The following is a 24098-nucleotide window of genomic DNA, read 5'->3' on the forward strand; positions in this document are numbered from 1 at the left end:
GCAAAGAGATGGGACTCTGAGCTTATATAATATGTAACTAGACTCTGTTGTTGCCTTGGATGGTGATTACCAAGGTCTCATTACTGATTACAGGTAATCTTTGTGATTCCAATTAGCTCTCTTACCACTGAAGATTTTTCAAGATAGGAGTGCTGTCTTAGATAATCAACTGGGCAAAGGATTTATGTGACATAAATCATCTTAGGAAAAAATGTCCTTGTGTATGTTTCAAAATAGAGGTTTGTGAGGAAATCAGATGTAATGCGTTTTCAGAAAAGACATAGTTAACAATTGAGTTTGCTTATATATATATTTTTTATAGGGTATATCATATTCTGAGAAGATTTTATTTCTGGTCCCCAGAAGGGACCAATTAAAGATATTCAATGCATTAAGCACTTAGAAAACACCATCTGTATCAACAATAAAAGTCAAAGAGCCTGATTCAACAATTAAAAAGATTTAAAAAATGATTGATTATTAGACATCACTTACCATTAGGAGGGACTGGGGGCAGGAGGAGAAGGGGACGACAGAGGATGAGATGGCTGGATGGCATCACTGACTTGATGGACGTGAGTCTGAGTGAACTCCAGGAGTTGGTGATGGACAGGGAGGCCTGGCGTGCTGCGATTCATGGGGTTGCAAAGAGTCGGACACGACTGAGCGACTGAACTGAGCTTAACCATTAGGAAAATGTAATTCAAAACCACAATGAACTATACCCCGTACCCATTAGGATGGCTACTATCAAAAAAGTAAAAAATCAAAAACAAGTGTTGGTGAGGATGTAGAATAATCAGAACCCCTGTACTTTGGTGGTGGGAATGTCAAATGGTACAACTGCTGTGGAAACCAGTATGGCTGTTCCTTCAAAATTAAACATAGTATTACCATGTGATCAGCAATTCCACTTCCAGGTATATACGTCAAAGAACTGAAAGCCAAGACTCAAATAGATATTTGTACACCCATGTCCGTAGAAGCATTATTCACAATAGCCAGAAGAGTCTGAAAGCTGAATGGGTAAACAAAATATGACTTATAACTCTAATGGGTTACTATTCAGCCTTAAGGAAGGAAATTTTAACACAAGTTTTAACATGGATGACCATTAAAGGCATAATGCTAAGGGAAGAAAGCCAGTCACAAAAGGATAATACTGTGTGATTCCACTTAGGTGAGGTTCCTAGAATAGTGACAAATTCATACAGACACAAGTAGCATGGTGGTTGTTAGGGCCTAGGGGAAGGGAAGGATGAGCAGTTATTATTTAATGGGTACAGAGTTGCAGCTGGGAAAAAAATTGAAAAAAATTCTGGCGTTGTATGGTGGTGATGGTTGTACTATGAATACACTTAATGCCACAGAACTGTACTTAAAAATGGTGGAAATGGTGAAGCAAATAGAATTCCATATATGGAATTTTCATTCAGCTCATAATCATAACCTAGATGCTAAACTAGGTACATAAGCTGTCTGTGAATTATCAGCCTCTTCCCTCAATATGTATATAATAGCATGGTAACAAGTTATTACTTGAATGAAAGGCAGTCAGTTCAGTCACTCAGTCATGTCCATCTCTTTGCGACCCCATGAATCGCACCACGCCAGGCCTCCCTGTCCATCACCAACTCCCGGAGTTCACTCAGACTCACGTCCATTGAGTTGGTGATGCCATCCAGCCATCTCATCCTCTGTCGTCCCCTTCTCCTCCTGCCCCCAATCCCTCCCAGCATCAGAGTCTTTCCCAATGAGTCAACTCTTTGCATGAGGTGGCCAAAGTACTGGCGTTTCAGCTTTCGCATCATTCCGTCCAAAGAAATCCCAGGGCTGATCTTTAGAATGGACTTGTGGATCTCCTTGCAGTCCAAGGGACTCTCAAGGGTCTTCTCCAACACCACACTTCAAAAGCATCAATTCTTTGGCGCTCAGCTTTCTTCGCAGTCCAAGTCTCACATCCATACATGACCACAGGAAAAACCATAGCCTTGACTAGACGGACCTTTGTTGGCAAAGTAATGTCTCTGCTTTTGAATATGCTATCTAGGTTGGTCATAACTTTCCTTCCAAGGAGTAAGCGTCTTTTAATTCATGGCTGCTCCCTAAATTAGTGAATAATAAATGTAACGAAATGGCCCCACCAATGGTCTTTGTTGCTAAATCAGGTTCTTGATTTGCCAAGTAGTGTGTACAGAAATCGTACTACCGCTTTCCATGTATTACAAGAATATAAGCAATTTACAGTAATATTTAAGTACATGGTACTTCTGAATGTTTCCTGCCAGTGGGCTTGATGGGTGGCTCTCGTGGTAAAGAACCCACCTGCCAGTGCAGGAAACATAAGAGATGCGGGTTTGATCCCTGGGTCTGGAAGATCCCCTGGCGGAAGGCATGGCGACTCACTCCAGTATTCTTTCATGGAGAATCCCATGGACAGAGGACCCTGGTGGGCTACAATGCATAGGATTGCAAAGACTCAGACACGACTGAAGCGACTTAGCACGCGTGTATTGCACACTTCAGAGAAGCCCTGAAGAGCTAAGGATGCGCTAAGAGTAGAAGCTGTAGGAGACACAACACCCTGATTGTGCATCAACGTACAGCTTGACTTTTTAAAACAAATGAATTTATTTTGTTTTTGGCTACACTGGGTCTTCGTTGCTGTGCGTGAACTTTTTCTGTTGCAGGGAGTGGGGGGGTGCAGGCACTTCTCACTGTGGAAGCTTCTTGTTGGAGCACGATCTCTAGAGTGCATGGGCGTCCACAGTTGTGACATGCGAGTTTAGTAGTTATGGCTCATGGGCTCTAAAGCCCAGGTTCAGTAGTTCTGGCACCCAGGCTTAGGTGTCCCAGTGTATGTGGGATCTTCCCGCACCAGGGATCGAACCCATGGTGCGTACATTGGCAGGCAGGTTCTTAACTGCTGGACCACCAGAGAAGTCCCTCAGCTTGGCCTTTTAATTGTCTTTGTGAGCAACTTTCTAAAATTCTGCAACATGGAGGTCAATAAATATTTAAATGACATGTTGTAATTTCTCCTTTTCGTAAAAAGATATGGAGTTGTAGTGGAGATTGGGTGTAAGTTTATGGAAGTATTTTAATTCTCACTGAAAAAAGATAGGGCAGTGATAAAAATGAAGATTAGAAAACAACGTGGGAAATGGCTGCCTTAATCTTTCAGAATTTGTTTTGGCACACAAAAAATTATGTTGATCCCTCTTGGTGATTGTTTAAGCTAAAGGGGAAAACGGAAAAACAAAAGAACTTTAAAGAGATATTTACTTAAATTTACCTATGTTTCACTACATATCTAATAAACATCTACCAGTCCAATACCTTTATCACATGGTATGTGAGCTATTGTCAACAGGAAAGAAAATTTATGTTCAAAATTTACGTTCAGTACCAAGGAAAGGCAATGTTGTGTGTGTTCTTCCAGTCACGCATTTACAAAAGATGCCTGCAAAAGCAGAAATGCATGTAGTACTGCTAACTTCTTATTCTAAAACCGATCTAGAGTAGGAGAAATAGGCAGAGCTGGCCCAGGGTAGTCCTTAACTAGAATTAGAATGATGATTAGAACTTAATTTTTAGGACTTCCCTTTCAATGCCTTTTATAGCATGATTAGTCCCTCTGGAGAAGGAAATGGCACCCTACTCCAGGGTTCTTGCCTGGAGAATCCCAGGGATGAGGGAGCCTGGTGGGCTGCCGTCTATGGGGTCGCACAGAGTCGGACACGACTAAAGCGACTTCGCAGCAGCAGCAGCAGCAGCAACAGCTTCAAGGCAACGGAAAATTGGAAGCTTGTTGGTGATTCATTTAAATCTCTGTAATGCTTTTAAAAAATCAATATTAAGAACATTTATTGAGTATCTACATTTATAATCGCATATAAAATATTGTGATTAGGTACAGAATACTTGATATTTTCTAAATTTTGTGCTCTTGAGTGATTTGGAGTCTGCTGGCGGAGACAGTAGAGAGATACACACACCTCCTCTATTAAAAAAAAATCCCCACATGAAGAAGCGAAAAAAAGATGCTTAGGTAATTTTTCAAACTTTTAATTTTAATAACATATGTGTTTGTCCCCAAATAATACAGTGAGCACAGTTTGCTCAATTTAATGGAGATTTTGTCATGTGCTGTGTTCTGCAGTAGACACAGGTTTAAATAAGAGTCCCTGTCTTTGAATTTATGGTTTTGAGCGTGGTTGGTAATGGGACAGATGGACTCAGGGCTCTCCTAGAAGATATATTGCTGATGCTCCTAAGAGAGATATGGCAGTGAGTGCTGCCTTGACCTAGTACCTGATTCTTGCCCTTGAACCCTTTCAGACTCACAGAATATCCTTGCCTTGTTGGCCACCTTAAATTCTATTAGGAAATGATTACTAGGAGGTATATAATTGTGTTGTTGTTCAGTTGCTTGGTCATCTCCGACTCTTTGCGACCGCATGAACTGCAGCATGCCAGGCTTCCTTGTCCTTCACCAGTTCCTGGAATTTGCTCAAACTCATGTCCATTGAGTCAGTGATGCCATCCCACCATCTCATCCTCTGTCCTTCTCTTCTCCTCGTGCGCTCAATCTTTCCTGTCTCTTGGCATCAGGTGGCCAAAGTGTTGGAGCTTCAGCATCAGTCCTTCCCATGAATATTCAGGATTGACTTCCTTTAGGATTGACTGGTTTGATCTTGTTGCCCAGGGGACTCTCAAGAGTATATAGTATGTGTATAATTTGATCAGAAAAAAGGAAAAGGGTAACATAGGGTTTAAAATAAGGAAAAGCCTAGCTAGTTGGGGGGATCAGGGAGGGAGGGGTTGTGTGAGATGATGCTGAAAAGAGGGTTAGGTCACAGTTAGCCTCCAGAATTTGGGGAACAAACTCAGAGGTAGGAAAGTATGGGTCACAGGCATGGACTAGCGAGTAGCCTGATGTGCCTGGAGCCTGGAGGGACTATAAGGACACAAACTGGGAAGGTAAGGTTGAGTGATGGCAGAACGTTCGTCTGACATGCTTTAAAATAACTTTCAGAAAGACTTCCACTTTTAATTTTTGCAAAAGTGTTTTTTTCCTAGGCTCGTCAGCTCCGATTATGCCAGTAACTCAGGCAAGAGTGAACCAGTGAAGTTGTCTGACATTTTCCCAAACCCTTCATGCCTTTGTCAGAGTGATTTGCTCATGCTTCTTCTGTTGACTTTATTCAATTCTCTTTATGCTCTGCTTGCTCCCTTACCTCCTTTTTCCACATGGGTGAGAAAGCTCTGAGGATTTAGTTTTTCTCCGTTTACACCAATTTCCTATGATACCAAACTCTTTCTAACCCCATTACTCATAGCCTTGCCAAAATGGAGTTTTCCAAACTTTCTCTGGAGTTCACGACTCTTCCTTCTCTTTCAGCACTGGTATTTCTCCAGAGGACTATCAGCCAGTGGTCTGATTGTGTGTGACACTCTGGCAGATTAATAGCAGTTACTAGGCATATATGAATGCATTTGTTAGCCTGTGACTGATTGTGAAGTTTCTTTTCAGCTAATGTGACAAATGCACTTGGCTACTAAACAAGAAAACATCTCAAAAATTTAATTTATCTTAGTGATATTTGGGGCTAATTAAAATCATGTCCTTAATGCTCCTAGATTATTTAGTTGTTATGGACGTGCTCTTGATTAATGAAACAAAGATGCAACTTGACTCTTCCTTCTGCTCATATGTATTTATAAGCAGATTTGGTTTCGAAAGGAGCTAGTAAAGGCCAGCTCTGAGGTTTCTTTTGCTTTTCATTATCTTTATATTCAGATAAAAAATGTTAAAAGGGCTGTAAATTGCCTATCCAGTGTAGTATTCCTACTTTATCTTGTCAGTCATCAGAATAAGCCACTGAACTTGGTGTAGGTCAGGTTGATTTACTTTGTAGGAAGAGGATCTTGCTATAGGTTTTGAATCAGAGATTTTAAAAAAAAAAATACATTTTTGCTTTTTGAATGTGTGTTACACTTTCAGACATATGCAAGCTTAATGGTCTGCCTTTCTGTATCATTTTCTCCTGGAATGACAGCTTAACAGTTTTCCTGGTTGGATTGTGCTAAAATCTTTAAAGGCTGCATTCACTAAAACATATGTCCCGTGTTTGGGCAAGCCAAAATCTGTGCAATCATTTTACCGGAGTTTAACTTCTCAACTCTGCTATTACTACAGATATCTTATTGTTAAAGCTCCATTAAAATGTCCTCAATTTAGAGTCTGTTATTTTGTACAGACACTGTTCTGGGATGTGCTGAAGTATGCCATTGTGCTATCTTGAAAGTAGATTTTGCTAAGAAAGCAGTAGCTTCAAGACATTAAAGAAGGACATACTTAATATAGTTTAATTACTTTAATGAATTTTTAGCTAGTTGACTTTCCTGGAGTGTCTCCCATAGTCTAAGCCTTGGACTAGATGTCCCACATAGATAGCTTGACGTTGTGGCCATTAGTAGTGATGTCTGGGCAAAAGATGCGCAATGGGAAAAAGTCAGGAACAAACTAGGAACAAGGTATCTTGAAGGTTCTTTCAGAGCAGGGGTGCTGTGATCTGTTGGTTGTGTGTGTGTTAGCTGCTCAGTTGTGTCTGACTCTTTGCAATCCTGTGAACTGTAGCCCACCAGGTTGCTCTGTCCGTGGAATATTCCAGGCAAAAATACTGGAGTGGGTAAGTAGCCATTCCCTTCTCCTGAGGATCTTCACGACCCAGGGATCGAACCCAGGTCTCCCACATTGCAGGCAGATTCTTTGCCATCTGAGCTGCAATGTCCTTGCGCATTCAGCATTAACCTTTTGGTGGCTCCTCATAGTTCCCCTCGTGTTGATGCCCTGGGGGAGGGGACGACAGAAAGAGTGAGAATCTCTGGGAGAAACCCAGGGCAGACTTGACGGCCGTAGGTTGTTTCACTCCTTGCCTTTCAGAATTGCTTTCTAAGTTTTCTTGACAAATTTCTCCAGCCCTCACAGGGAAAGCCCGTTCGTTTTCTGGTCAGGAACACTGATGGAGAAGGGAATGGCAACCCACTCCAGCATTCTTGCTGGAGAATCTCATGGACAGTGGAGCCTGGCGGAGTCGCAGGAGTTGGACACGACTTAGTGACTAAACTATGACTACTAGGGGACACTGACATGTTATTTGGGGTCCTCATCTTGAATTGGCTCAGCTTTTCCTGGTGCCATTAGCGTCTCTAACTCATTACTGCTCCCTCTGGCTGAGGCCAGGATCCTGGAACAGGTCTCAGTGGCAAGAAGCTGAAGAAGCAGATACTGGAAAATCCAGCCTTATGTGATCTTTCCTGGCTGTGATAGGTTTAGCTTTCCTATTGAAAAGTTTTTTAAAAACTCTTAAATTTTTTTTTTTCAAGTGGAGCATTACATTTATCTCAGAAGAAAACTTGAAACTTGAAATATCACTTTTTTTTTTGTAAAGAAAAGGAATAGTAAACCCTTATTAGTGTTTATATCTACAGTGATTTATTTTTAAAAGGTTAATGGCTATCTCTGTTGAAAGGCATCATATTTTTACTATCTAAGTAGGTCAGAATGCTAAATTTGGCCAGAAAAATTTCCCAGCAGCTGGATATCAGTGTGCCTTAATGTATGAAAATGAAATGCCTGTTAAAGTTGACAGAAGATGTAGTTTAATCAGAATGTCTGGTTGAATCACCAAGCATGGAAAGAGTAACACTTTACTTTGTATATTTGCAGTGATCTCATTATTGTAATGCTAACAGTGTTAATAGTTTCTGAAATAGAAAAGAAGCTATCGTCAGAAATTTTAGTAAGTTAAAATTATGAATGATAAGAAGCACATACCAAGTTGAACTTATACTTGTTCAGTGATCATTCACTAAGTCGCGTGTGATTCTTGGTGACCCCATGGACTGCAGCACTCCAAGCCCCTCTGTCCTTCTCTATCTCCCAAAGTTTGCTCAAATTTATGTCCATTGAGTCAGTGATGTTGTCTAACCATCTCATCCTCTGCTGCCCTGTTCTCCTTTTGCCTTCCATCTTTCTCAGCATCAGGGTCTTTTCCAATGAGTTGGTTCTTTACATAAGATGGCTAAACTATTAGAACCTCAGCTTCAGCATCAGTCCTTCCAATGAATATTCAGAATTGATTTCCTTAGGATGGACTGATTTGATCTCCTTGCTGTCCAAGGGACTCTCAAGAGTCTTCTCCAGCACTACAGTTTGAAAGCATCAATTCTTTGGCACTCAGCCTTCTTTATGGACCTTACAAAATCTTGCAATTCTGTTTATAGACTCAGCCTTTTATGATGGATGTTATTATTTTGAAAATGTCAATGTTTTGTCTATACTTGGGCATTTTTCAGAATTTGATGTAATTTTATTTTATACATTTTAATACTTTTCAGGGACTAGATGAATTTAAGAAGCAGAAATGAAATTTAGGTGCAGTCACAGTTAAATAAATTAAAAGACTAGGCTCAGAGCCTAACACAAGAGCAACCGCTGTGATAATCAGTGGTTTAGGGATTTTGATTATTATTTCTGACTCCTCTCTTGTTGCTGTAGCTTCACTTTCTCACTGGTTCGGGTGCTTTGACAATTTCCATAGACTCGCAGCATTGTTAACATTTCATTTTGTGTCTACCCTTTAAGTCTTGGTGTTTTAAAAATTTCTAGAATTACTTTCAGAACTGTCAGCATAACTCCTGATTCAAGAACTTGCATTTTTATGTAACATGCTTGCAGAGGTGTTGAAGAACTTCACCTTCTCTGATGCTAATAGCTGATTTCCCATTTTGTCTGGGATCCAGCTTGAAGGTCAAGAGATGGGCTGGTTATGATCTTGACATTCAGCTAGTCATACAGAGCCTGGCACAGGGCTGGCTGACTCCCTATGTTTTCACTTGCCTCTTTGCTGGTGGAGTTTGGGATCTCAGGGTTCCCTTGTATCTGAAGCTACTCCTAAAATAACATAAAAATATTATTTTTTTGAGATTATGACTGTAACATCACATGCATTTGTTACCTTCAGCATCAATTGGAAAGATCCTTCCTTTTGTTTTTATTTATTTTAGACTTATTGAGAATATTTTCAATAACATAAATGTACTTTTCACAGAAAGTATAAAAGAGAAGCAAAAGTTTTTCCCCCCACACTCCCTTCACTGTCAGTGTGCAGGAGAAACAAGTTTTGATAGTTTGGAATAAATTCTTCTAGACTCTTTATACATGTTGGCTCAATGTATATGGCTATATTTACTGGTGTCCCCACTAATGAGGTGGTGGCTTTTCAGAAAAATGAGATGATGCTCTTCTGCAATTTGCTTATTTTATCAACTAGCTATCACAGGCACTGTTGCATGCCCTCAGTTTTTTTCATGACTGTGTAATACTCTGCTGTACTGATGTATCTCGTTTTATTTAGCTTTTCCCTGTTGACAGAGTTTATCTGCTTATGCATCATGTTGCATGAACGCCACAGGTTGGAAACTTCTACCTTGAGTACATGTGTGTGTGCTTAGTGTCCCTACTACCTTCTGCAGGCTAGAGGAAGGGTAGGCCACTGGCCTTGGCTGCTTATTAGCCTTTTGAGAGCATCCTCAAGTTTGTCATTTGATCTTGGATAAGACTCAGTTCACATAAAAAATACCAGCTCTGTTGTATGAGGTTTGAACATAATTACAGCATTTTTATAGATGTTTCTCATTTCTACCCACTAGCTAGGTTGCACAGTCTAGCTGAGATGGATTTTGACAGTATCATTCTTAGACGCTCTTATGTTGGCAGAGTTCTGGGTTTCAGAGCTTTAAGAAAGGTTTGGTTGTCAAATCTGTTTATTGAATAGGCAATCTTTGAACTCAGGACACCTTTTTAGGAAATGCTTTGAGAATGCATTTATTTTTTTCCTGATTGTGGAATATTTTTGGCTTTATATTTCTAACCAGGTGCTTTAAAATTTAATTTGTGCCTTTCACACTGGCATAATTAATCATAGTCATAAAATTCAAAAACCAACATGTTCCAAGGTTAATATTTCATTAGTAGGCGATGGTGTTCTTTAAAGTGTTCATAAAATTTTACATTCTTCAGTCACTATTTACATAGTAGATATAGTAACTTATTTTTGTCGTGGCTACTGGCCATATCTTAGAGTTTTACATCTGCAGGCTGAAACTGCTGCATGCTCTTGAAATTCTAAACTTTAATTGCCTAGAATGAAGGAAATATTTTAATTTATACACAGGCATACCTTGGAGATATTGAGGATTCGGTTCCAGACGGCCAAGATAAAGCAAATACTGCAATAAAGCGAGTGACATGAATGTTTTGGCTTCCTAATGCATATAAAAATTATGCTTACACTACACTGTCTATAAAGTGTATAATAACATTATGTCTAAAAAATGTATGTTATCTTAATTAAAAAAATATTGCTAAAAAATAATGCTAACCATCATCTGACAATGTCAACTTCAGTTTGTAAAAACTGCAGTTACGTGCACAGCGCAGTAAAGTGAGGGGCACTCAAATGACCTCTGCCTGTAAGCTTTCTGTTTGGAAGGCTTTTATTTCATGTTTCTAAAATAGTAATGTAGAATTTAAAGAAGATGATAGCAACTGATTGGAAATGTAGAGGAGAAACTACAACTTCTCCTTTGTGATATGGTGATTGTGTAACGTATTTTAAGCAGTAACTTGCTGTTGATTTTAATATTTCTTAACCTTCCGCCACCCTGGCATCCTGCTATGATATCATAGCTCTACTTTTTGATTTATTATTGTACAGAGTATGCCATGCACACCACACTAAGCCAGTGTTGAGCATATGTCCTTATTGTCTGTGACATTTTCTACTTTAAAATGGACTTGTGGTCGTTAACCAAATTTCAGTGCACTTGAATGAAGAGAGTTGTAATTGCCTTTACTTTCCTGGTGATTTCTGCTTGCTTGGTTTTCTTTAATGTCTAGTGGCTTGAGCTTTTCCTTTGTTACAGTTTTTACATGCTATTTTTATGTTTTCCTTCTCAGCACCCACACAAAAATGTCCTAAGACTACGTATATATGTGCACATATGTTCCCAAATGGACAAAAAGACACTTTCATTCTTAAAGTCATATGATGAAAATAAATGATACTCAGGAAAATTTGAAATACAATAATTCCATTTATAGCACAAAAGTACATTTTTAATGACATACATAGAATTACAAATCTCATTTTTCTTTTGCCATAGGATTTTAAACTACTGAAAACTTTTTTAGCAGTGCAGAAATCAAACAACTGTCCAGTTGAAAGGGAGTTACTACTTATTTGGCATAAAATTGAAATGCTAATTTTAAATTGTTTATTGAATATAAATAATTATTTTTATTACTTAAAACTACCATTGTATACTTGAAATATGAGTTGTCTTCAGTCTCAGACTTCCTTTTCTCTTTCAGTCTGTGATCAAAACAGGGCGACTGCTAGTAAGTCACGAGGCTCCTTTGACGGGCGGCTTTGCCTCCGAGATCAGCTCAACGGTTCAGGTAGAGTAACTTTTTGGCACTGATGTAAGCATTTGTGCAATTGCATATGTCTATTCCAAGAACAAAATTACTTATCACAATATGTAAAAGTATGCACTGTTTAGAAATGTACATTTTTGTGTTTGACTCCTGTTCACTGTCCTTCAGATAATGGTCTGATTACATCTTCTTAAAAAGAAATCTTGAAAGCTGAAAAATTCCGTAATAGGAAGAAGGAAGTTTGAAATGATCTTAAGAAAATTATGTGGGCTATGTTTGCTAGGATAACCGGAAAAGCAAACTCTTAAATTTGAATGTGATGTTTCTCTTTTGATAGAACTTTTCATGATAAAGCTTATCAGGAAATGGTTTATAAGACTGATTTTAATAGCCTTCACCTTACAAAAAAAAAAAAAATGAATCTGTCAAAAGTCAGTAATTTAAATTCAGCAAATAATTTTACAGTCAATGATTAATTTATTAATTTGATTAACTGCATTACAGTATGCTATTGAACACTTTTGAAATGGTTTAAAAGCCTCTTTTTAAAAAGTATTCAGTTAAGATGCCGATTATCAGGAAAAAATTCTACAGATCTCTTTAGAGGATTTTTACTTGAAACTTTCATTCACGTTTATATTTAGATATGAATAAGATTATTTAAATGTTTCATCTTTACAATTTTTTAAAATAAAAAATTAAATAACTATATTTTAAGTGGAAATTTGCATGAATTTTAAATTTAGAGTATCTTTGTAGCTGGCAAACATTTTACCTTACTGGTGGTAAGATGATTCTATTGTTGAGATACATATACATTGAAAATTCTTTAAGAGTTTAAGTTTTAAAATTTTGATATGAAATTATGAGATATGAACCTTGATCATTTCTACCAATAAAATATCTTTAAATATGAATTGACAATGTTATAAATATTTTAAAATTAGATGAATCAAATTAAAGCATTAAAACTAGATCAAAAGAATTCATAATTGTGATAAAAATTATGCTGTTATTTTTACATATTGTATATATTACCATTAACAAAATTAAGAAAATACTTGAGTTTTGTAGATTTGTTTTCTTTATTATAGAGACTACAATTTGAAGCATATTGCTTATCGTTATGTAATATGAATACCTGGTATTTACTGTGCATTTTATTCATGAATAATGTAATGTACTATCTTTGGAAGGAAAAAAAAAAATGAGGCTTGCAAGAATGAATCACTAACACCAAGATTCCATTTCAAGTCAAGGGCAGACTGGAAAAAGAAACTAGGATTTTCTGATTCCTACTTAATATGTGGTCCACTAAACCCATTTGAATGAGAGGAACTGGCTGTTGCTAATGGAACCTCTGTTTGACAGCCTGTTTCATTTTGCCCACTGAATATCATCTTACTGTTATCTCAAAAATTTCACTATCATTTAAAGGTAAAAGGAAAATAAGTAGAACATAGAATTTAGAAATTATAACTAAAATCTGATTTCTCTAAATATGCTTTTAAAATTTGAATTCCATTAATTGTTATAAGCTGAAATAGAATGTAACATATGTTTCAGTGTGGAAAAGAATTAGAAAGATTATCTAACCTAGTGTCTACTGGTCTTGAAAAATATGTGGACTTGTGTTGAAGGAAAATTGTCTCTCGGGCTCCAATAGTAAACCAGTGAATTCTAGTTTGAGGAGTATCATATTATGAGCTAAATACAGTCAGTGTAAAAAGTTAACACCAAGGTCATAAACACTGTATCAAAATCAGATCCTGAAGTTATATGATAATAATCAGTGATCAAGTTTGTGAAAGAGATGATCCAGAATATGGTCATATTTTTTATCATAATATGAAGACACCAAAACAAAGACCATACCTTGTAATACTCAGACTCCCAAAATGCCCACTGATCCTGAGTGTCTGAGGTCTGAGAAATTTTGAAGCCAAACCAACTGTGTTCCTTTAACAGATGAGTGTTTGTCATTCATAGTGCTCGTGATTGAACCAATTTAAAAATTAAGTGGAAGATTTGGGTCTAGGATAGGAGTCTTGAGTAAATGTTGAGTGCACATTCTTTATTCAGAGTACCCCTCCTGCCACAGGAGGAAGATAGAAATTTTCGATTCATTATAAAATGTTCTCTGTTTCCCATGTGAGAACTTTTCTACCAACAAATCACAAAATGATTTAAGGCAACAATGTAAAATCTGTAGTTTTGGGGAATTTGAATTTGGATTTATTAATACGAAAAAGATTTAGAAAATGTTCACAGTTGTTTTTGCCAAATTCAGATATTACTTGTACAAATGGAAAGGATAGAAAGTGAATTTTAGCAAAATATAATCAGCATAGTATCTCTGAATAGTCTGCCTGTTGTGGCTTTTGTGTGTTGACTAGAAAGAAAAGAAATGCTAAACACTTTGAGAGGGTTAAAAAAAAAATTTGGTGGTAATGTCTGCATAAAATGTAGAATAATCTGAATAATATAATCTACTTTTCAGTAATTGTTTCATGCACATATTCAAATAAATGCGGCATATCGTATTGAGCCTCTTCTTTACGGAAGATCGGTCACATTCCCTATTGTAAGTGAAGCCTGTATCAAATTACCCAGTGCCTGGGTTTGTTTAAACTGAAATCACTTAAGTGTGAGGTGCAGCTGCTTCCACCACTTGGAACAGTTCATGCTTCCCTGTTTCTTTTTGTTGTGTATATTTTGTAAGGTCAAATAAGATAAAGCAGGGTTAAGATTTTGAAAGCGATTTTCTGGGGCACAGGGAAAAGGTACATAGAGAAACCTTTCATTGTTGTCCTAGAAAAGAAGTTTGAAATTAGGGATGAGAGTGATCTGTACACGTGAGCACTAAGGATTAAAATGCTGAGTTATTCTTGTTGTATCAACGAATTTAAATTTTATGTGAAAGTGAACAAACACAAACAAAATGTACTCCCCAAGCATCGTTTTGTGGAAAACATTTGGTAGTTCTTTAAGAGCTCGTGCTTAATCTTATGAAATTGCTCTTAAAAATATAATATTTTGAGAGAACGACTGTTAACAACAGAACTATTGTTTTAAATTCAAAACTGAGAGCACGATTTTCTATTTTCCTCAAATTTTGAATTATATCCCATTTTAAAAATTAAAAATCTTGAAGAGAATACAGCACTTTAGACAATATTTCTTTAAGTTTATAATTGATATTTTTTGATGGAAAAATTATATCATGTTGTGTAATATTGAATGTCAAGTAAAGGAAGTTTTTGCTAGTATGGGAAGTATTGCTGGCTTTCCTACTGATGATTTTTAGCTAGATAAAATATGAAAAGAATGAACATAAAATATGTCCATATTTTATTTCTATAACTTTCCAATTTATAGCAGATGGTTCTTCTATCATACAAGGAGTTCAGTGTACACAAATTTTCTCATGCCCGTTGCGTCTTTTTCCTAAAGCCATTTATTTTATTATTTCAGTAAATATTCACTGTTACCAGTCTCGGTTGGGACTAATGTTAAAGTCACAGAAGTGTTTAGGAGGGTACTTTGTATTAATTAAAGCTAACATTTGAAACATATCTCTCAGTAGTTTCTTCATAAAATTTATGTAAATGCTTAGAAAAATCAAAACCAATCCATCAAAGCTGAGCACTCCTTTGCATTCCTGCTGGATTAATTTGGAAGTTAACTGAAGGGCAGAACAAGCTGAGTGAGGTCTGGTATATCTGGCTCCCTCAGGGGATGATTTCTGGGTCGGTCATCCAAGGCTTCACTGTCTCTTCCCATCTAAAACTTGACATTCCCATCTGTTCTCACTTTGGGGTGAGGGAGCTTTCCCCTTCTTTCCTTTGACACATACCGAAACTTGGAGGAGAGCTGCTTTTAGGGAGTTACACGTTCCATTCTGTACCCTGATTTGTGGAAAAGCGCAGAGACAACAGAGTTTAGCTAATTCATTGACCTCATTGTGGAGTTTGAGTGAAGATTGTGTTGTTTTGGAAAATTATGATTTAATTTGATGTGATGTTTGTATTCCTCAGCTTTGTGTAATCACAGCTTAAAAATAAAACACAAAAAATTTATTGTGTAGAAAAATATGTCAACCTCATCCATTTAAATATTTCCCCCAATTTATATGTATCATATATCCTAGAATACAGTATTTGGAATAGGCATTATTTATCAATATTAAGACTAAATAGTTTCTGGTATTTTAGTAGTTTTAGAAAGTGTAATTTCTTTAAGCCTTGTAGAAACCAACTTTATTATTAATTTCTAATGCATTCCCATAATGATCAACTAAATCTTGACTCAGATAAGCTTGGGATAATAATACAATTTTTTTTTTTCTTCTCTGGATTTAGTGCTTAATAAGAGTGCCAAAAATTTTAGGGATTGGGGCTGCTTAAAGATTTGAAATTTTTTTTTTTTTTAACACATGGAAGCAATAAGTCTGCAATAAAGAGTCCAACTGGAGAGGATGGTGAATTTCCATACCATTGTTCCATCCTTTCTGTGCAGTCTCTATTTCTTAGGATGAGAACCCAGAAATTGTGCATATAGACATATATTTTTAAGGTAATCATATTCTAAAAGTTTGAGAGGGCTTTTATAGGGTTTACATTAGCCCACGTAAAAGGAAGCTTTCATGATTTTCAAGTAAAGAATTTTGTCTTTTTCACTGTTTCATGTTAGAAAGGATTATGCAGAAGGATATTTTTTCCTATAAACTTATTATTACCACCAAATTTCCAACCCTCTGGTTTAAAAACATCAATCTGAAGAAGAGGGAAAACATCCTAAGTGGTCTTGAGTTTTTTACCATTGTGAAAAACATGTTGAAATAAAATTACTGTGTTGATAAAGAGTCATCAGAGGAAACTGTCAAGGCAGTAATCGGATGAACAGTTAACGACAATTTCATAATCTTGTTGCTCTTCTTTTTCTATGAGTGATTCGAAGCATTTGCCAACAACAAAAAGAGCCATCAGGAAAAGTGTACTTATGTACTAACGTCTATCTAGATGGAGCCAAAGCATCAGAATAGAGTACTCAGATATGCAATGACCTTCTTAAAATGGAACTTTGCCCTGAAGCCTGTTGAATGTTCAGTGAGCAGCTTCTGTGGTCATAAATATAAGCCAGAGACAGTCTTTCTGGGGATGCATTATGGGCGGAGCTGCTGCATCCCCGTTAGAGGTGAAGCGCGTGCTTTGCTCTGTTGGTCTTCCCCCTTGCTCTGCCCACTCATTGCCTCCTCCAGCGTCTCTTTCTCCTTTGCTCCTTAGCGTGCACGTGGCCAAGCTTCTCCCATCAGCCCTCTTTTTCCTCTCCCCATTCTTCCCTGGGCGATCTCAACCATTTGCGAGGCTAGTCTTAAAACCTTCAAATCTGAAACCTTCATGATTCACTCTGCCTGTGGGGCCTTAGACTGAAAACTCCAACTTCATGCTGATTTTGGTAAGGATAAGAAATTTGTATGATAAAATGGTTTATGTGGAAAGATTTTTAACTTGAGACAGGGAGAAAAGGTAGACATCAGTATATGGATATCTCCCAGTTTCTGGAAATCAGCTCATCTCAAAATGAATTCTCTTTCTCTCAGCTCTTTCTGGGCCTATTAAATTGTCTTCTTATCACTGTCCCTAAGCCTCTCACATTGTATCACTTTACCATGCATTATTTTCTTAACACACACATCAGAGGTTGTCCCTCATCTGTTTGAAAACCTCCAGTAGAAGTTCTCTGGCTATAGGAATAAGATCTTTAGGTCACAATCCTTATCTGCCCCAACCGTTTGCAGTGTTATTACTCACATCCTTTTATGATTCTGGTACCAGTGGTCATGTTGCTGGTGAATTTGAAGTTCATCATGTCTCATCACAGAAAGAATTTAGTGAGAGACAAAGTCATAGGTAAGAAGTGGATTTATTTAGAGAGAACAGAATGTGGGCCATCTAGAAGGTGAAACACCTTGGGAGAAACACACCCCACAGGAAGAATGTGGGCCTTCTCAGAAGGAGAGAGAGCCTGAAATATGGTGGGGTTAGTTTTTATGGGCTGGGTAATTTCATAGGCCAATGAGTGGGAGGATTATTCCAATTATTTTGGGGGTGAGGGCGGGGATTTCCAGGAATTGGGCCATTGCCCAATTTTTGGCCTTCTATGATTTGTCTCAGAATTGGCATGGTGCTGGGTGAGTATGTCACTTAGCTTATGCTATTGTATTACAATGAGCATACACTGAGGCTCGAGGTTTACTAGAAGTCAAATCTTCCACCATCTTGAACCTAGTTGATTCTAACCAGCTAGGTCTTTGTCATATCCTATAGCTATATCATTCTTTTAAAGGTTTTACCCTGTCCCCCTCCCTCCTATTTCAATCACAGTGGCCTGTTAGGCATTTCCTGAATGATAATTTTTGCAACCAGCCTTTACTGAATCTTCCGAGCATATCCTTAATTTGGACCTTTCTTTCAAGAAATAGAGTCCTTATCTTATAGACAGTTAACATTCAGTTGAAGAAATAGACACTAAACAGATAATTATACTGTGGTACATATTAGGATAGAGAAATATTCAGAAGACTATGCGGGGATTATAAAATACTTGATGGCTAAGTTAACTTGGAGAAGTGAATATGGGTGAGGATTCAGGCAGAAGGAACAATATAAATAAGGAGGCAGGAAAAATATCTGATATTCTAGAGTTTAAAATGGGTTTGATATGGGTGAAGTGTAGAATGTGATGTTTGTAGCATGAGGTAAGGATCAACAGGTAAGTGGGAAAACCTTACATGTAATCAATCCTAAGCAGCTTGTTTTTGTGTAGAGGAAATAGACAGGACAGAGCAGAACCAGCCACATAGATACAAATTCCAGCTTAAATACATCATATATGCATGTAAAGTACACCTTATAAACTTCCTGGCAAAAAGGAAGTTACACAAATTTAAAGAACAATGGTCACAATTATCATTAGTTAAGGCAAAGGGGTGTAACTGAAGGATTTTAAGCAGGAGGTTAACACAGACAGATTTACAATTTAGAAAAACCTCTGGCATTTTATGTTGAGGATGCATTGGGTGGGGTGAGATGGGAAGTCACAGAGATTGATTAGGAACCTATTTGGGTAATTTAGATGAGAGATTTGAAGGTCTTCTAAACCAAGGACATAGAAGTGAGGTTGGAGAGAAAGGTGAATTTTGGAGAGAGGAGGAGAGTATGAAAGAAAGTCTTGCTGACTGATTAAGGAGGAGTTGGGCAGGGAAGGCTTAGCTTGATTTCCAGTTTGGGCGAATTTTGAATGGAGGTGCCCTTTTACTGAGTCAGGGAATATCATTGGAAAACAGGTTTAAGAATATCACCCGTGGAAGATGATGAATTCATTTGAGACTCGTATGCTTTGGGATGAGGAAGGGAAGTGTGTCTTGGAAGCTCCAAAGAGATTCTAACATATAGGATAGGACTAAGCGACCATCTTCTTATGTTGCTGGCTGAGGTCGAATAGATATGGTATGGTCACACAGGAAAAGGACAGTCTTAAAAAGGGGAGTTACTGAAGCAGTCCTTGCCAACATTTCTGAGCAGAGAGCGAGAGCTATAGAGGAGGGTAAGATGCAGTGACTGGAGAGGAGGAAGGGAAGGGGAGCGGGCCACTGCGGAAGACCAGGAGGGAGACTTTCACTGCGGAACACGTGGCCAACAACATTAACTGCTTCCAAGGTTGTCAGCTAGACCGATGGTCGTGCCTTGAGTGTGGCAACCAGAAGACACTGGTGACTTTGAAAAGAGCACATGCATGTGGTCTGGTGATTGAATGGTGAAGAAATAAACAGAGACAACTATTTCAAGAAATATGACTTAGAGTGAAAGAGGAGGGATAAAGTTGTTAGAAATGGGCTCAGTCTCACAATGATATTTGCTGAGCATGGGATGCCATTTTGTCGATTTGAATCCTTCCTTGGTGTTCTCCTGAACCTCCTTCCCCCCATCCACATCCTCTCCCTCCACCTCTATCCAGCTAGCAATCGGGTTTTCAGTCTCTCAAACCTGCCCTTTGTTTTCTGTTCCCCTGATAAACTCTAAATGACTCAAACAAATACCCTGTGTTAACGCATGTATGTGGAATCTAGGAGCGTGGTATGCATGCACGTGTGCTAAGGCGTTTCAGTCGTGTCTGACTCTTTGTGACCGTATGGGCTGTAGTCCACAGGCTCCTCTGTCCATGGGATTCTCCAGGCGAGAATACCGAAGTGGGTTGCTATGGTATAGATGATCTTACTTGCAAAAACAGAATAGAGACACAGACATAGAGAGCAAACATATGGACACCAGGGAGGGATGGTGGGAGGAACTGGGATACTGGGATTGGCATGTAGATGCTATTGTTGCTGTGTATAAAATAGATGACCGATGAGAACCTACTGTATAACACAGGGAGCAAGCTCTACTAAATGGGAAGGAAATCCAAAATAGAGGCGGTATGTGTAGACATGTCGTTGATTCACTCTGCTGTACAGCAGAAACTGACATAGTGTAGCAACTTACTCCAATAACAATTAATTAAATAAATAGAGTAGAAAAGAAAAAGAAAAGGAAATCAAACTACAGAATTTAAAGGAAAAATGTAGAAAATAACTGATTGATATGGGCAAGAAATTTTTTGAGCAGAAAATTAAAACGCAGCAGGGTCAATCATATTATCACAGATTAAAGTATTTGCATAAAGTTACAAATGTTTGTGTGACAAAAGCAAGCACAGTTAAAAGGAGAATGACATCTGAAGAAGTGTTGGAACATATGGCAAAAGATAAATATGTGTACTGTGCTAAACATTCTTAAATATCAATAAGGAAATTAACAGCCCTGTATTTGAAGGTCAGAGGCAGATTATTTTTAGAACATGAAACTATACACCACTTATTACAGTTAAAAATGCAAATTTCAAAATGGGATATTACTATTCTTTGTTACCCATAAAAGTGGTACTACTTACACATAAATTATTTTTATTGTTGAAATGGTGCAAGGTGAATGTAGAAACTGATGATTCATCTTTCCAGGAAATTGGTTTGGTGATGTGTATCAGCACTCTGACTTGTGAATTCTACAGCTCCTCAGTTTAGAATTACACACAGAAATGGATAAGGGCATTCTTCTCCGTGCCATGCGTTTGATTAGTAAAATATTGGAAGCAGTTATCAATTGCAACAGGAATATAGTTGAATAAATTATTTATTTATTTTGGTTGTGCTGGGTCTTCATTGCTTGCAGGCTTTTCTCTAGTTGCCGTGAGCAGGGCTACTCTCTATTTGCAGTGCGCTGGCTTCTTATTGAAGTGGCTTCTCTTGTTGCAGCACCTGGGCCCTAGGGCCCACTGACTTCAGTAGTAGTTGCGGCTCCCAAGCTCTGGAACACAAGTTCAATAGCTGTGGCTCACGGGCTTAGTTGCCTTGAGGCACATGGAATCTTCCCAGATCAGGGATCGAACTCGTATTTCCCGCAGTGGCAGGAGGATTCTTTATCACTGAGCCACCAGGGAAGCCCTAGTTCAATGAATTATACCGAACATTGTGGATTTATTAAAACCATTGAAAGAATAGTTAAAACCATTGTAGCATAATGAAAAACTCACTAGGCAAGCCTACAGGTGTTTTACTTGCCCAATTTTGTGAAAAGAAAAAAAATATACACACATGTATGTTTAGTCACTTAGTCACGTCCAGCTCTTCTGCAACCCTTTGGACTGCAGCCGGCCAGGCTCCTCTGTCCATGGGGTTTTCCAGGCAAGAATACTGGGGTGGGTTGCCATGTCCTACTCCAGAGAATCTTCCTGATCCAGGGATCAAACCCCCATCTCCTATGTCTCCTGCAATGCTGGCGAATTCTGTATCCCCTGAGCCTTCGGGCTTAGGAAAAAAATAAAAGTAAAAATTTCTATTACTTTTATTTTCTCTCTTATAATTTATTTTCTATGTACATATATCATAATTTATAGTATTGATAATTAAGAGCTTTCTTATAATTAGATATCTCTCTCACAGACATGGTAAGTCTTCTAATTCTTCCTAAATTGTTTTAAATAAGAAAGCTCGTTTTGCTCATCAGTTCAGTTCAGGTCAGTTGCTCAGTCGTGTCCGACTCTTTGCGACCCCATGGATTGCAGCACGCCAGGCTTTCCTGTCCATCACCACCTCCCGGAGCTTGCTCATAGAGTTGATTTTTTAAATTTCATATTTCACATTGGTGTGGTTTCTTCATCATGTACATTTGAATTTGGGGACTTATCATTCATAGTGGTAATCCTTAACTCAGGTTTGTGATGTGGGACAGTTTTAAAACCAGTGAAGCCCCAGCACATAGATTTGGTTATTATTCAAGGTAGTTCTTTCCCCACATGCATGGTATATTTGATTCATTGCTCTCATTGTAAAAGTGAAAGCAGCATAATATTGGGATATTCAGATTATTTCATTTTCCCAGGTTAGACAGTGATACTGGAACTAACATTAATAGTATGTAAGGATACCAACATTGGATCCCCTGCTGATTTTTCTTCCTTTCTTTGGTATTAACTTTACGTTGGATTGCCATCTTTCTTTCGGAAATCCTTTTGGACGTAAGCCAGTCAGAAAAAAAGGATTATCCACATTCCATCTCTCTGGGTAATAAGAAAGTGCTCACTTTCTCTCATACAATCCTTAATATTTTTCCAGTCAGAAGTAGTCCCCTTTGAATTCAAAGGTGCATTTACACTAAACCTCCTGTGCATTTTTATCCCTTTCTTTGGAAACTCCGGTTAATGTTTTGTTGTGTCCTTTTGGTGATGTCCCAGACCACTCCTGTCTAACCCTCTTAAGACCAACAGATCTTCCAGTTGGATGGGAAAAATTAATTCTGCTGGAATGTTTGAAAATAAATGTGTTCAACTGAAAGGTTATGTTATAAAAATGTAGTCCTAAATCATGGGGTAGAAATTATTTAAAGGAATATATGGATTCTCCAGGACCTCAGTTTGGAAATAGCATCTCCACAGAGGGCCCCTGAGGCCGCATCAAAGGAGCTCCGCATCAACAGGAGCGCCGCAACCCAGAGTCTTCCTCCATCCACACGGCTCTATCTTCCTGTCCTCGTAGCCTGAGAAATGTGTGCAGGTGTCTTGTTGATTTGTTTAGTGTCTTTCTTCCCTCCAAAGAAGGCAAGCTTCATGTTTGCTCCCGTAAGCCTGGTGCCTAAGAACCCTGCCTGACACTAAGCAGGTGCTTCTCCCCAGGCATCGCCGTTGTTAACAATTCCTTTGAAGAATGACATTCTTGCTGCCTTATATTGTGTATAGAAAGCCTAGTCACAAAGCCTGCTGGATTGAAGTGTTGTCTTTTTGTATGCCGCCACTCCAGTTTGTTGTCCTCTGCTCTCCGCCCCTCCCCAAAAATTTAAATAAAGAAAAAAGATTTGCTCTGTGTTTGTTGAGTTAACCTCTGAAATAAGCACTGATATTCTGCGCTGAAGAATTTCACAATTCTACTTCCTGTCCTTTCGGCAGAAAGTAACTTCTTTTGAATAGTCTCCTGGTGCTTTTTTTCCTCCTCATAATTGTCTAGTGAGGCTAAAGGAAACACTTACTTTTAAATAGTTACCAATAAAGCTTCATCGAATGAACAGACTATTTAATGAGTAACATAGGTTCTCAGAATCTAAGGCATTACTTTCTTTTAAAATTTAGTTTTGAGATTGATATTTATACATTACTATATTTAAAATAGTTAGCCAGTAAGGACCTACAGGTATAGCACAAGCAGCTCTGCTCAACACACTCTAATAACTCAAGTGGGAAAATAATTTATAAAAGAAAAGATACATGTATATGTATAACTGAATCGCTTTACTGTACACCTGAAACTAACATAACATCGTTACTCAGCTATACTCAAAAAAAAAAGTTACTGATTTCCGTGATTTGGTACCTTTAAATTGTATTTCAGCACCTAGAGAGTTATAGCTGCCTTCGGAAGCAGTAATTCTTGAACATCTGGTTGTATTATCAAAAAGAATTACAACTGATTTAAAATAGTTCTTTTTCTTCATTGCTGTCAAATAGTTTCTCACATATTAAAGATAATTGTATCAAGTAAGGCCTTGTCTTAATATTTTTCAGACCACAATAAGGTTATTTAAAATCTTGTAAATGAGATGCAGCAGAGCATGTATCCATGATGGGGGCAGTGTTCTTGGTCACCTTGTGCAATGTCCTCAGCAAATACGGAGAAGCTTTTTATGTCAGGCAAGAAATTTTAGGCAGGCTTTATCTGCATTGTATTCACCGTCAGGAGCTGGTCAGCCTTCTGGAGATAGAACTAAATTTCTCAGCTGCTTTGTCAGCCTCTTGGTGGGCAGTAAAGTTGCTGCTGTTGAAAGTTCGTTTTATTTTGGTAATTTAAATAATTAAATGTATAGTTCAAATTAGTTTACTTGTTGTTACAAGGCCTGTCATCTCTCTCCATGAATGAGTTCACAGCTCGCCAAAACACAGTTGAGTTGAAAATAGACACGAAAATAGAGATTAACTACTGCTAATGAATTTTCTGCTCAAT

At 37.9% G+C, this 24098-nt stretch overlaps 1 protein-coding gene across 1 annotated transcript in view; it reads left to right on the top strand.

Moving 5' to 3' along the window:
• BCKDHB (branched chain keto acid dehydrogenase E1 subunit beta) overlaps window positions 1-24098 on the top strand; it is a 272175-nt gene that overhangs the window by 192681 nt on the left and 55396 nt on the right. The window contains exon 9 of the mRNA XM_068985095.1: window positions 11444-11530. Coding sequence (XP_068841196.1) covers window positions 11444-11530 — 87 coding nt within the window. The remainder of the gene's footprint in view (window positions 1-11443; window positions 11531-24098) is intronic.

This window comes from Capricornis sumatraensis, chromosome 13 (assembly GCF_032405125.1).
Source record: "Capricornis sumatraensis isolate serow.1 chromosome 13, serow.2, whole genome shotgun sequence".
NCBI lineage: Eukaryota > Metazoa > Chordata > Mammalia > Artiodactyla > Bovidae > Capricornis > Capricornis sumatraensis.